Source organism: Camellia sinensis, chromosome 15 (assembly GCF_055761805.1).
Source record: "Camellia sinensis isolate YWXY chromosome 15, ASM5576180v1, whole genome shotgun sequence".
NCBI lineage: Eukaryota > Viridiplantae > Streptophyta > Magnoliopsida > Ericales > Theaceae > Camellia > Camellia sinensis.
Window position 1 is genome coordinate 132,284,515 of NC_138975.1, and position 15,415 is coordinate 132,299,929.

Consider the following 15,415-nt stretch of genomic DNA (forward strand, 5'->3'; position numbering starts at 1 on the left):
CCGGTGCAGTGCTATTCATACTAGGGGCAACTTTCCGTTGCCATGCAGTGCCGCAGTACTCTTCAGACTAGGGGCAACTTTCCAGTTGCAGGGATCCGGGTTTGTGCATCTCAGTGACAGATCTCAGGCGTGTCCAATTCTGATCCATATCGAAAACGGCTTTGAAAAGTTTTAATAAAAGTTGACTTTGTTCAAATTAATCTCTTTACAACTAAGACCATTTTTGGACCAAAGCGAAAAATTTTCTGTACCACAACCTTTAATTTCATTGATTTCAAAACAGAGTTCTCCTACTCTTGCATACAGTCGAAGTTTCTTTTTATTGCATTCATAAAGAAAACTTGAAAGTACTAATAAAGCAATAAATCTGGGGTATAGTCAAGTCAAGTATCCCTGCGCCCCCTCCCAGAGTTGGTCGAAGCCTCTGATGCCAAGCTGGGCCCGACCTGTGCCTCCTCATTAAGCCAGTCCCAACACTCGTCAGACAAAGTGCAACTGAAAGTGGGAGCAGGGGCCAGGAGCTCTCTAGTCCTCCATGCTGTGGCATATCAGGCAAGCTGTGCACCTCGGACCGGGAAAGCAGCCGGGTACTCAATCCCCTCTGGCAGGCAAATCTGATCATGACCGAACTGGCGTAGGAACCGAAACGGAAAGTAGAACACATAGTGGGTCAGACCAATCAATTGGATCCCGATCAGTCGGGACATGCTATAGCTCATTGCCGGGAGATTGAGCCAAGGACAATGCCAAGCAATGTGACCTGCAGACAAATTGCACATCCAATCAAACCACCACCTTTCATCAGGGGCATCGACTAGGCGCTGTCGAAAGAAATAGCCTCGAGCTGAGTAGGCTGGGCAAGAGTCCACAACCTGCAATTTGTCCATCAACCATACCTGGGGAGGGATGAAAAATGAGAGAATAAAGAATAGAGAGATATATGGTGAGAGAAAAGTGAGAAAAGGGTTTTTGTGAGAAAAATCAAGCCTGAGGGTCGAGTGATGTGAGCAAATACATATATAAGATTGGGTGGGAAACATTACCTGCAGCAGCAGTGGACTCCCAGCAAATCTAGTCGTCTCCCGGCAATAGATAGCATCCAAGCCCATCAGTGTCTCGGCCAAGGTCATGGCGATGCAGCTCTTTCCTTCTTTCAAGCCTTGAGCAATTTCAATCAGACGAATGCTAAATCCGCCAAAGCCCGGGGAAAGTAGAAAGTGAGACAGCAGGCACAAGCAAAGGGCGTGTTACCGGAAACCTTGCCAATAATGATTGCTGTGGTCACCAGCGTCAGAAAAGCGATGAATCAAACCGAGGATATCCAGTTCCCCATTACAGATCAGAGACCGAGCGTCATGCGCGGTGAGTCCACACATCCACCCTAAAGCTTGGGCGTGGCCAAAGCGGAACTGGGGCAAGATCTCTTCATGACATTCAGATTCCATCAAAACTTGAAAATCTTCAAAAGTTGGACATACTTCTTGCCCGCCAAAGCTAAAGACATACGTCACCGGGTTCCAAAACCTCGCCGCGGCATGGAGGAAAGGAAGGTGCAGCGGAGTGCGACTCAGTGCGAACAGTGCATTCAAGCCGAAACCCTGGAAGTTCAACTTTTCCGAACCATCTAGAGAAGCGATCCAAGCTGTGAGATTTTCAACGAGAAATGCCTCCATTTTTGTGCAAAACTAAGATGAATTGAATGAACCACGAAGCTAAGGCTTTTAAAGAAGAAGAGACACTATTCGGGGGACAAGTGTCAAAAATTTGACGGTTGCTGAGCTGAGTGGCTGGTCAGCCACCTTTTCTGGCAGGCCGGCCATTTCTTTTTTTTTTTAAAAAAAACCTGGCCGGTGGCCTCCCCTTTGCAATAAATCTGGCCAGCCGACTCCCAAAAGTAGCCGGCCATGCTCCAATGTGTGTCTTTAGCCTTGTTTTACCCTCCAAGAGAAAGTTTCAAGCATTTTCATGCAACGGGTGTGTCGAAGGCCTCTATTTCCCTCTGTTTCGGATGCGTTCCGTTGCCCAGATCGTCCGAAGTACACTTTGTTTTGTTAAGTTTTGTTTATCGAGTTGTTGTTTTGTTTATCGAGTTGTCGTTTTGCTTATCGAGTTGTTTGTCGAGCTGTCGTGTTTCGTGTTTTTGAGTTGTTACTCTTTGTTTAAGCAATTTTTGTTTGAGTCTTGTTTATTGAGTTGTCAACACTATTGTGTTTTGCTTATCGAGTTGTAAACTTGCTAAGGTTTTGTTATATCTTAGAAAGTTAAGTTGTTGCGTTGATTCACTACCTGACTGGGCAAAATGCACGATGCACATTTCCATTCAATCTCATTATGGTGCAAAATGATGCGATATGATGCTAAGAGTTTAAAATACAACACTTTTTTCAAAGGCTGTTTCATTCCATCATGCCTCGCTTGTTACAACATTTTACAGACTAAGGCACAAGTTTTACAAAGAATAAAACTGCCCAATAATGTACAATATGCTACAACTACTAGCAAAAAGATAAATAAAATAGGAAACAGCCGCATCTGTGCTCTCAAGAGCAGGAATAAGAGGCCCTCTTCGCCCTCTTCTGTGGAATAGACTCTCCTCGCCACCATTGCCATCATCATCATCTGAATCGGAGTCGTCATCCTCGGGATCCCCCTCAGCCTCGCCTCCACTCCCGGAACCAAGACCGGAGCCGTCATCTCTGTCAGCAGATGTCTCCGACTGACGATATGCAGCCTCCTCCTCCTCATCCTCACCGGGCTCCTCCTCTACAATGTGTGCTCTGCGTCTACAAGATGACCCCCCCTCCAGCTCCTTGAAAAGGCCCAGATGGCCCAGTTCCTCGAAAAGGCCCGGATGGTCCACCTCCCCGAGAAGGCCCAGGTGGCCCGGCCTGCGGCTGAGCATATACCCGGGGCATCTGAGAATAAAGAGTTCAATTTAAATACACCAGTCCAAATATGTACGTCAGATGTAGATACAAGAAAACTACATGAAGTGGGCACATGTAAACACAGTGTATAAGTGAGGTGTGTGTCAGATGTGCTCTACACAAGTAGCCTATCAATGCAGTAGAAATCAGCATATCATCAGAAGTATGATAAATGCCAGAAAACTAAAGGGTACCTGGAAGCCCATGATGGACAACTGCGCCTCCCTCCGCAGAACCATCCCCTCAAGTGAGGCTACCATCTCGAGCACCTGATCCATGTACTCAACAGGGGGATGTAGATGCAAAGGCAAGGGTATCAGTAAAGGAATGAACGTCCAAGTATCTGAGTAATGAATCAAAGTCATAAAACATACCGGTGGTGAGTCGGGGTCTCTGACATATCGATGGCCGGGCATCGGAGGCTCTATCGGGATCGGAATCGGAGAGGTAGTCCCATATTGCCACCCCATCAACTCGGTCGGCATGTCCGGCCATCCAGGATGAGGATAAGTCGGAGGAATCGGGGGAACCAATCCACCCCCACCTCTAGATGTACCAGCCCTGCTGGTGGAAGGGGCGTCTGCAGCCCGAGCCCGGGCCTGGCTCGAAGATGGCATGCCAGCAGGCCTCATCGTCGGAGTACGAACTCCCGTCAATGGAGGCATCAGGTATATGTGACGGTAAGTAGCGTAATCCCCCTCCTCAAGATGTAGCAAAGCATCAGTACCTAGCATAGCACTAACAACATCCCGGGAAGAGAGCCTATCAGCAATCCGCATATCGACTGGGGGTGCTGAGGGAGGGTCCTGAGAAGTGTATCCCCAGACCTGACGCAAGAAGGGGTCCCCCAAAAACCAGGCCCTACCAACTGGCCCTTCGAACAGGATCCTGTACCGGGAGACATCCCACCCTCCGGCAAACTGGAATCGGAGACCTTCACCTAAAGGCGCCCAGGGCTGCCATGTAATCTACGGATAACAGACGCATAAACCAAGCAGAAATCGAAAATGTACAGGACAAATCAAAGATGAAAACAGAAAGAACTGAGAGTTCTGAAATACCTCCGTCGACCGCACCGTGTCGAAGTACTGCCGCAGATAAAGGAGAGACTCCCGAGGTCTTGGCCGGTGCTGGCCTTCAAATACAGGTGAGTACGGGGTCACGAGAGGTCCCTCTACCACCAACTCCGGGGCTCATGTCGGGAAATACACATAGACCCACAACTGTGGAAAACAAAGCAAAATACGAAGTGCTGAGGGCAAAGTGCACGATACAGAGTATAAAGTGCGCCGTGTGTGCAATGTGCAGGTAATGAGGAGCAAAAATGTAAATCAAGAGGGCAGAAAGTACCTCCCAGGCTCTCCAATAGCCGCCAAGTAAGTCCCCCCGTCCGCGGGAGGTCGCACTCATGTAGCAATAAAGGGTAGCCAAGCCGGCGCCACCCCAGTCATACCATCTAACCTGTGACAGGTCCACCAAAGCACTCAACAGATAAAGCCCAACAGTGTTCCCCCTGTCGGCAAACAAAGTGGTCCCGAAGAGGAACATCAGAAAGCCGCGGGCATACTGTGCTACCTCCTCAGGAGTCCCGGGCTCCATCTCCACCCGCCGGAAATGGGAAGAGAACCAGGTGTATCAGACTCTCCCCGAAGGTCTATCAACAGGCAGGCGAACCCCCAGCAAATATATCCAAGCAGCCTCCCACTGGCCCATGTCCTCGTCGTAAGGGATGGGCCAACCTCCCACGTCAAGGCCAGTCAGTACGGCAAAGTCAAACGGGGTCATAGTCAAGTCCCCCGTGGCAGAAAAATGGAAGGAGTTGGTGGTGTCCCACCATCTCTCCACCAAGGCGGCCATCAACGTCCTCCTGGCAGGACAACGAGATAGCCCAGTACAGAAGGGCCCAAACCCCGCCAAGCCAACCAAATCCCGAACAGCCTCCGGGAGCTTGGCGTACCAATCTCTCACCGCGGTAGAGCAATATCCCCGCACAGTGCGAGAAGTCACCTGTATTCAGAATGAATACATGTTTCAGCATCAAATGAATAAGCTGCGTGCAAATAAAATGAATAGGCTGCGTGCAAAGTAAAGTAAGTGAGCCGCGTGTTCAGAATCGGTGTGTGCTGCGTGTTCACCTTCAATTTGGGCTGTGTGTTCAGAAAATCAGTGTTTTGGGCTGCGTGTTCAACTCTCAATCAGTGTGTGCTGCGTGTTCACCTTCAATTTGGGCTGTGTGTTCAGAAAATCAGTGTTTTGGGCTGCGTGTTCAACTCTCAATCAGTGTGTGCTGCGTGTTCACCTTCAATTTGAACTGTGTGTTCAGAAAATCAGTGTTTGGGCTGCGTGTTCAACTCACAATCAGTATTTTGGCTGCGTGTTCAACTCTCAATCAATGTGTGCTGCGCGTTTACCTTCAATTTGGGCTGTGTGTTCAGAAAATCAGTGTTTTGGGCTGCGTGTTCAACTCTCAATCAGTGTGTGCTGCGTGTTCACCTTCAATTCGGACTATGTATTCAGAAAATCAGTGTGTGGGGCTGCGTGTTCAACGCTCAACCGATGTGTGCCGTGTGTTCACAATCAATTTATGGGCTGAGTGTTCAGGACTTCAAGTGATTGAACCGTGTGTTCAGAGTGCAAACAGAATGCATGAAAAATTCATAATATGTTACAGAAAAGGTAAGAACGAAGTAAATACCTCTCGTGCCTCATGGGAGAGGTGATACTCTAGCTCCCGCAGAAGGAGATCCCCGGGTGCTCGCTCGTCGAAATCGGTGAAGTGATAGAAAATAGCTCGCGGAAGAATATGTGCCGGTGGGTCGTACCTCTCGGGTATGAAAGGTCGAACCCTCGGAGGCAGAGCCATGATATTGGGATCACCTCCGGCTTCCGGAGGACCTCTACCGTGGGGGAAATGACCAGCCATTTCAGAAAATCTGCAAAAAGGGGCGAAAATGAGCAAAAATAAGCCAAAATTGGAAAAAGTCAACAAAAGTCAACTCTCGGAAAATGAAAAGTCAACAAAAGTCAACTCCCGAGAAAATCTTCAAAATATTGAGACAAACTCACCTCAAGTGACAAAAATGAGAAAATAAGCCTCGAAATCAAAATTTAATCGGTTCAAAGTGCTTAAAACTAAAAGATTTCGCGAAAACAACTTGCGTGGGGCGTTGGAAAACGCGTGTAAAGCACAGATCTGAGAGAGAAGATGGTTTGGGAAGGTAGAGGAGATGTTTTCGGAGCTGCACTTGTGAGCACAAAGTGTTTGGATGAGTGTATTTAAAGAAAAGAGGCTGAAAAGACAAAATTGCCCCGAATCTGGGCTAGGTGGCCGACCGGCCACCTTTTCTGGCAGGCCGGCCACCCCTCTCCCCCAAAGCTGGCCACTGGCCTCCCCCTTGCCGTAAAACTGGCCGGTGGTGTTCCCAAGATGCCCACCAAACTCTCTACAAATGTTGGGGAGGATTGGAGTCCCCGGGACCTGAAAAAGTACAAGAGAAGTGCACTTTCTGTTGTGAAATCGCTCCGCCGGAACCTTTGCTTCAACTCCCGATGCGTGTCTCATCATTACTCATCGAAAGTGAGATATATCCTTTTGAACATGTTGTAACCTCTTCGGGAGGTGAATCGGAGGCCGCGATCAAGTCATCCTCGCTGAAACGCGCATTTCCTTGCTCATTGTTTTGGGACAAACATACATCCTGGTTTACGCTTGTTCTGCGTTATCATGCATGTGACTTGCATTCTCATGCACATACTTGCATTGTTATGGACGTCTCTTTGATATCACTGAGCCTCCGTGCTTAAACTCGCGTCGTCACGCGCGTTCCTTCCCGCATTGCGATGTACTTTTCTATCGGCACCGCGATTGTCTGCATTCGATATCACATTAAACTTATGTTGTTAGATCTGTTGTGCTTGTTGAGCTTCTTTCTTTTGCAGGCATGATATTGTATGTACGGTTCATTTGAGGCTGGTGCGACCAGACGAATCGCGCAGGTATCGTATCTTCTCCGTGTGAGACGCGACGAGAATTAAATAAATTCTCTGCATTCCTAACTGCATGAAATGTAGTTGTTGCTTTGCATTCTTGCTTAAAACTGTTGCATCTATTTGCGAATACTTGCCTCATTACAGCTTGCTGCATTTGCATGATCATGAGCTACATTCGGCTTTGTGCATATCATTTTGCACTTTGCCCCTGCCTGCGGGCATGCCTGTGGGCACATCTTTGTTATTTTGTATGTTTGTCTAAGTCTTCGGCCTTGTCAAAAATGGGTCGTCTCTAGGCTTTGACATTCACTCCCGTCACTTATGACTTCCGAGTTCTGTCAAAGAGGGGCAACTGTAGACACCCCATTTTTGACTGACCTTAAGACTCAGACGTCACCGATTGAGCGCTTGGTGATGTTGCATATTGTGCTCGTTCTGAGGTTTCAAAGTTTCGGCTGCGAGCCTTACCTCCGGACTTGGGGCTCTTGCGTGTTTTGCCTCGGTTCGCGAACCAGGCTCGGTTTTCTCTGTTTCTCTTCCAGAAGGGAGAGAGATGTCTCATAGATCATCTCTCAGTGGCCGTAGGCTACGTTTCGTGGTCGTAGGCCATTTTGCCCGTTTGGAGTCCGGTTTCCGGTTTTTCGGAGCCGTTGGCTATGTTTTCGGTTCGGAACCGCTTAACCACCTCCGTTTGCTCTGATTTTTGGCATGCATCTTATTTACTCCCTTTTGAAGGACACTGCGGTCCGAAAAACCAACTTCGTGGACGAACACCACTTCCGGTGCCTAACAGTCAGTTTTCGGGGCCTCGGGCTGCGCGTTTCGGCCCCCGAACCTCCATTTTGCTTCGGTTTGAGTTCATTTTTGGCAGGGACCTCTATTTCATTGTTAGGAAGGTCGTAGAAGGGTGGGAGGCCAGCAATTGTTCTGACGACCATGTTTTATTCCTCCATCGCCCGTTTTTCCCACTTGAAAGCCAATGTTGACCACCTTAAGGCCACTTTTTCTTGCCCCAAACCACATATTTGTGTTGTACACACCTGGGAGGCCACCAATATCATATGGCCGGCCAGTAATTGTGTGTGACCCTTTTGAACCCCTCCTAAAAGTGGCCTTTTCTCTCTCCTGGTTCATTCTCTCTAGTTTTTGACGTGTTGTGCACACATGAGAGGCCCTCTTTTTGGCATGGCCAGCCATTAACCTTCATTGACCCTTTTGACCCTTGGCCGACCGGCCATGGGGAAGGCCGACCGGCCACCTAAACCCTAGGAAACCGGCCGGCCATGATCCTCTCTTCAGGTACTTTACAAAAATGCCCTCTGTTTCCCCCCAGATTTTGTATCCAGGGGGGCCAACTTTTGGGAGGAAATTTGAATTCCATTCCCCCCCCTTTTTCCCCCCTCTTTTGCCTATATATCCAGGCCCTCCAGCTCCCATTAGAGGGGTTAGAAAATCTTATCTAAGCCTCCTACATTGTATCTCTCTCTCTCTACACTCCAACCCTCAAAACCCCTCAAATCCCACACCCCTTTCTACACCACCACATAGCACCACACCACCACCATCCTTTCCAACACTTAGAGCTGATTTTCCAGAGCTTAGGAGCACCTTTTCTCAAGCCAAGAGCTGCTGAAACTTGGTCTACAAGGGTGAGTCTTCATTCTTCCTCTTTTGTGCTTTATTTTGTTCTATATCTAAGCCATACTTGCTTACATTTTTGGGCTCTGACCCTAACTGAAAATAGTCATGTTTTGATGTCTTTTTCATGATTGATTAAGGGTCCTTCCATGTTTAAGGTCTCTAGCTACCACTTGCTTCTTTACCTCTCTTGTATGCCTCTTTCTTGTATAGTATTTTAGGCTCATTTGTAAACTGTTTTGAGCTTGTTCATAAACTGAAAAGTTGCTTATTTTGAGCCCTTCTTCAACATTGTTGAAGGGCTCTTCACTGTTTGAGGCTTCCTTTTGGCCTTACTTTTGCATGTTTTGTTAGCCCCTTGTGCTTGTGTTTTTGGGCTCTGGTCCGAACTGTAAATAGCCTTATTTTGACCCCCTCTTCATGTTTGATCAAGGGACTTTTGCTTTTTGAAGCTCCCTTTTTACTCTTTGTGTTTAAACCTCTCTTTAGGCCTTATTTTGCATAGTATTTTAAGCTTGGATGTGCACTGTTTTGGGTTTGGTCACTAATTGTAAAATACCATGTTTTGAGCCCCTCTTCAACTTTGTTGAAGGGCTCTTGGCCATTTAGGGCCAGCAACTGCTACTTGCTTCATTATCTCTCTTTTGGGGCCATTTTTGCATGTTAACTTAGCCCTATTTGTGTTCACTTTTTGGCCTTGCTTAAAACTGTAAATATTCTTATTTTGGGACTGTCTTGATTATGTCTTCACACTTCATGTTCGAATAATGCATGCTTTGCATAGCCATAGGTCATTCCATGTACCTAATTTCATGTTTCGGGTCTCATTCCATGTATCGGGTGCCATGTTTCCATGTTCTGGGGCCGTTTTGCATCATATTTTGCTACTGAAATTTGCATGCTAGTATGGCATATTCCATGCCTTGCCATGTTTTGTTAGAGTGGCATTTGGTGCCTTAGGGTCGATCCTCGGTTCGCGTGCACGTGGGCACGCATTTCGAGTTGTCTCATTTTCATCGTATGGCTACTAATGTGAGTGTGGCTGAGGTCCACTCATGTTGGTGTAAGTCCATTGTGCATTGAGTATGCCATTTCATTTTATAGCATTGCGTATGCTAGGTTGTATGTTAGAGCATTACGTATGCCTTGTTACATCGTGCATTGTGTATGCCATCTCATAGCATTATGCATGCTAGGTTGTATATTAGTTGCATTCATGCATGTCATGCATATTACATTGTGCTTGGGATAGGAGTTAGCCCGAGCACGGGAAACGAGAGACGTTTCATACTTTGAGTGACGGAACGTGTCTCAATTCCCAGTCACCGACACTCCGGATTATCCATGATGGAGTTTAGGTTTTGTTGTGTTTATATGTGCATTCATTTCATATTGAGTCGTGCAATTCGACTCCTCGGCCATCATGCATCGATATGCGTGATTGGTGGCACGAGGACCGAGGACTACACTCCCTGAAGAGTAGTCAAGCATACATATGTGAAAATACTTTGCCATGCCCCTTCGTTGCTCTCTGTTGCAGCAAATCAGAAATCAGCAGTCTTTCGGAGCTTGGCACACATTCCAAGAACAATTGCAAACATAGGCAAATCGGGGCATCGCGAGGGATTCTCCGCACAAGGCAACCCGAGCATGCATCATCCATCATCCGGAGCAGATTTGAGGCAATCCCTGGCTTGCATGCCAATTTATTGCTTTCCTAATTTAATTTTTCAATTAATTAGGGTTTTGTACATATTTGGACTGTAATTATTTGGGACTGTATATTATTTATTCGGACCCTCCGAGTGAGGGCACAACTGTAATAAGTGTCCGTGTGTGTGATGTATGTCTTCCAACCCCACGTCTTTCTCCCTTTTATTTACCCGCTTATGATGGTTAGATTAGGGCATGTTTCAATTAGCATACAGTATGATAGCATGTTTGCATTCATTCATCTGTTTTGCATGCACCGGGCTCGGCGCATCATACTAACTGCATTGTATTTTCAATTCCAAGTTGAATACATGTTAGCTGTAGCATTTCATATGCCATGTTTAGAATAGCCGAGCCTGCTATAGTTGCATTTTTGCATGTGTTGCATTAGGCATTTCCGTATAATTAGGATCATGCATGGATTTCTAATTAGCTTCTGTTTTGGCTTGGAGTACCCGGTAAGTTTTATGCTTTAGCATCCTTGCATGCGTGTGAGTGACTGCCATGAATAGCATGCTTACCATGAGGCTATATGCTTTTGTGATATAACTGCCTGAATACCTATGGGTGAAGGTTGGGTTATTTGAATTTGAACAATTCATCAAATGTGTTTTAAGCCCACTAGATAGTGGCAAAATCATGTTTTTCTAAGCCCACCCGAGGGTGGCAAATCCACATCTTAGCCTACTTGCGAGTAGCACCATCAAACCATTTTCAAACAAACAAACATGAAATATTTTGTTCCAATTCAGGCGATCCAGTCTATACTTGTATGCTGTGCGCATCACATAGTAAATCTAGGCTAATAACCGGAATAAGAACACATAATGTTTTCAAAAATAGATATCATGGTTAGTAGAGGCCGATCTTTGATCGGGCGAGCGGGGGTGCTCAAGAAGTGACCTTCCCCAATCGTACCCAAGTTCCCGAGCCGATGCAACTTTGGTGATGACGGACACGTGGCCTTAGGCAACGAGTTAGGGTTTCCTAAATTTCTCCCAAAATAAAATATTTAGGTGGCTACTCTGTATCTGGCAAAGCAGTCCATGTTTGGCACTTCTTTCAAAATCTGTTTTCTCGAAACGATTTGCCGGATTTGGACTCTTTGGTTCAGATTTAGAACCGTGACGATTTGAGAGTCCGAACTGTAGTGAACCCCAAATGAACAGAACGGGACTCATCCCTCCTGGTGCGTTCGGGGACGTCTACAATAAAACCCTTACTAAAACCTTGGTGAGTAGACTTTAGACACTTCCTTGAAAATGTGATTAGCCCAAACCAAAGCAGCTTTATCCCGGGTAGGACTACCAATGATAATATCATTATTGCCCAAGAGATCATCCACACTCTCAGATTCAAAAAAGGTAAACAACGAGATATGATTTTCAAAATTGATCTTGAAAAAGCTTACGATAATGTCTCTTGGTCCTTTCTTCATGATACCTTGGTTGACTTTAATCTGAATCCTCATTGGATTGAGCTTATCATGAATTGTGTTACTAAGGTCAATTCCTCTGTGTTATGGAACGGGGAAACAGTTCGGGAGTTTAATCTCAAGAAGGGACTCCGTCAAGGAGATCCTTTATCCCCTTATCTTTTTGTTCTTTGTATGGAAATGTTGTCTAATTTGATCACTTTGAAAGTTAGTAGTGGGGATTGGAAGGGTACTAAGGCTTCTGCTAGGGGACCTGCTATTTCACATTTATTTTTTGCTGATGATCTTCTCCTCTTTGCCAAGGCTGACTCTAGGAATTGTGATACCATCATGGTTGTTTTAAATCAATTTAGCAACTGCTCGGGTTTGAAAATTAACATCGCTAAATCTAAGTTGTTCATTTCTCCAAATGTGCCTACCTCTAAGGCTAAGAGTTTGAGTAGCAATTGTGGTGTTCCCCTCACCCATGATTTGGGTAAATACCTTGGTATACCACTGCTTCATAACAGAGTAAGCAGAGCACACTTTGCTTCCATTTTTGAAAAACTCCAGAACAAGTTGACTGGTTGGAAAGCGAATATGTTATCTATCGCAGGGAGGGCCACCCTCATTAATTCGGTTACCTCTGCCCTCCCGGCGTATATGATGCAATCTATGGACTTACCTGTGAGAGTGTGTTAGGACATAGATAAATTGAACCGGAATTTTTTATGGAGTGATGTGGGCACCTCCAAAAAGATTCATTTAGAGAATTGGGATATGGTGTGCAACAGTAAGAAATCTGGTGGGCTTGGCATTCAGAAGGCCAAGGATAGTAACATTGCTTTACTCTCTAAATTGGGTTGGAAACTCCTAAGTGGGGAGTCCTGTTTATGGGCTAAAGTTCTCCAAAATAAATACCTTTACAGGGACTCCCTGCTCAACTATTCTAGTAAGAGAAAAGCTTCTCTCACTTGGAGGGGCATTCTTAAAATCCATGACATTCTCGTCAAGGGTAGCAAATGGTGTATTGGCAATGGTTCTAATGTATCCTTATGGCATGATTGGTGGTGTGGGGAGTGCAGTTTGGCCTCCTTATTTCCTAATTCTCACCTCATTAGCTCAGATAAAGTGGATACTCTCTTGGATTAAGAGTATAGATAGGATGTGGGTGCTATATCTGTTAAGTTTCCTAGGGAAGCTTGGGATCTTGTTTTGAAGGTTCAGCTTCCTAGGTTTGTAACTTATCCAAATATGCCTCATTGGAAGGACTCGAGATGTGATGCTTTCACTACTGCTTCGGCTTTTGAGTTGGTGACGATCAGGGAGCTAATTCTAGGAATTGGCTCTGGTTATGGAAATTGAAAATCCCTCAAAAACTCAAAGGCTTTGTTTGGCTGGCTCTGCATCAGAAGTTGCTAACCAACAGCCTAAGAGTTACTAGAGGAATGTCAAACTCGGCTTTATGTAATAATTATGGTGATCAGGTTGAAAACTTGAATCATATCTTCAGAAATTGTCCCAAAGCAAGATCTATTTGGATTGGTTTGAATTGTAGTACTTGTTTGTTTAATTGCAAGAATTTGTCTTTTAAAATTTGGGTGGAGTCCACTTTAAAGTCTAAATCTCATCCTTTTATTGAGCCCACTTTTTTTTGTTACTTCATTGTGGCAAATTTGGAAAAATAGGAACCTTAAGATTTTTGAGAATGTTGAATTGCCTTGGCAGCATAGTATCCACATTATACATAGATATGCAACTGATATTAAAGATGCTTTTAATATATCTATTGTGAACAGTTTGGATGATGAGCTAATTAGCTGGTCTCTTCCTCTTCCAGGTAAATTGAAGATGAACACGGATGGAAGCTCAAAGGGAGATCCAGGTGATGGTGGCTTTGGGGGACTAATCCGAGATGAGAAAGGCATTTGGCTTTGTGGATATTTCGGGAAGCTTACAAATTGCACCTGCATTGAGGCGGAGATCTGGGCACTATACTGGTGTTTGACGATAGCTTTCGAGAAAGGCTATAAGGCTCTTAGCATCGAAACAGACTCCTAATATGCTATTGATATGCTAAAGGGGAACATTGAGGTTACTTCCCCATTGAGAAGTCTAGTGGAGGATTCCAAGTTTCTCATCCATCGATGTGGGTTTTCGATTCAACATGTCAAAAGGGAGGGCAACAAGAGTGCTGATGGTCTTGCAAAAATGGGAGCAAATCAAAATGAGATGTTGGTTGTTATAGATGACTCTCCGGAAGAAATTCGAGGTCAACTAGTGGCGGATATGGTTGGTCAGAGTTATCTCAGAACTTGTTCTGGGGGTTCTTAGCTTTTCTTTTTCTTTTTTCTGTTTTGTTGTTGTTTTTCCTTTTCCGTTGTACCAATAAATAAATAAAAACATGTACAATATTACAATATTAAATGGGAGTATAAGGTTTATTTTATATAAGTGAAACAACTCACTTTTTCATTCTTTTTTCGATGTAAGATTGTAATTATTTTAAAGTTAAATATTATAAGAATTTCAAAATCTCATACGAAATTATTTTTAAAATCAAAACCTCTATGTGAGATTGTAAAATAAAAGTTAAATAGAAACTAGTCAATAGGGATTTTCTTAATTGTTTAAAATTAAGAAAATCAAAAAAAAAAAAAACTTGGTATGAGATATTGATTATAAAGTTTTTCACTAAAAATCTCATTTTGTTTATATAAATTAGAGCATAAGATTCACTTTATGTAAGTGAAATAATTCACTTTTTCCTTTTTTTTCCCTATGTGGGATTGTAAAATAAAAGTTAAATGAAATATAGCCAATGGAGATTTTTTAAAATTAAGAAAATTGAATAATTTATATAAATTGGAGCAGCATAAGATTCACTTTTATGTAAGTGAAACAATTCACTTTTCTTTCTTTTTTTCCCGATGTAAGATTGTAAAATAAAAGGTAAATGGAAGTTACGTAATGAGAATTTTCTTAATTGTTTAAAATTAAGAAAATTCAATAATTTTAGGATGGGAGTTTGAAACTTCTAGAGGGTTTTTCCCTCAAAACCTATTTATAAGATTCACTTTATATAAGTAAAACAACTTGCTTTTTCTTTATTTTCCTGATGTGTGATTGTAAAATAAAAATTAACAATTATTTGGGTGAGAAGTTTATTTTTAATTAAGCAATCTCAGTTCTTTTGTTTATTCCGAATCAAATAAATCTAACAAATATATTTTGGTAAAATCGCTAAAATCGCAGTTAAACCAGCAAATCATTCAAACAAAAAATAATTTAGCTTAATCAATTAGGTCAAAAGACCAACCAGCTTACACAAAAATTAATTAATTAAAATTTTTAAATTTTATTTTATTAAAATTTCAATTGTCACTAAATATGAAAATCAATATATTAATTTAAATTTAAAATTGACACAATATAAATTTAAAATTATAATAATCTATCCCATAATTTGTAAGTTTTAAATACAAATTTAAAATTATCATAATTATCTTGTAATTTTTGTATTAAGGAGTAGTAAGAGTGACGTTGAGATTATTAATATATCTATATATTTTACATAAGAATATTTTAAGGAGATATATTATGAGAGTTTCAAAAACCTCATACAAAATTATTTTTTTAAATTAAAACCTCTATGTGAAATTGTAAAATAAAAGTTAAATGGAAGCTAAAAAATGGAGATTTTTTTAATTGTTTAAAATTAAAAAAATCAAAA

General features: G+C 43.4%; 1 protein-coding gene across 1 annotated transcript in view; it reads left to right on the forward strand.

The window, feature by feature from the left end:
• The window catches only part of LOC145813536 (uncharacterized), a 37,949-nt gene extending 23,720 nt beyond the window's left edge, over nucleotides 1-14,229 (forward strand). The window contains exon 2 of the mRNA XM_082909028.1: nucleotides 13,523-14,229. Within this exon, the coding sequence (XP_082765154.1) occupies nucleotides 13,523-13,743 (221 nt within the window). The 3' untranslated portion in view covers nucleotides 13,744-14,229. The remainder of the gene's footprint in view (nucleotides 1-13,522) is intronic.
• The last annotated feature ends 1,186 nt before the right edge of the window (nucleotides 14,230-15,415 follow it).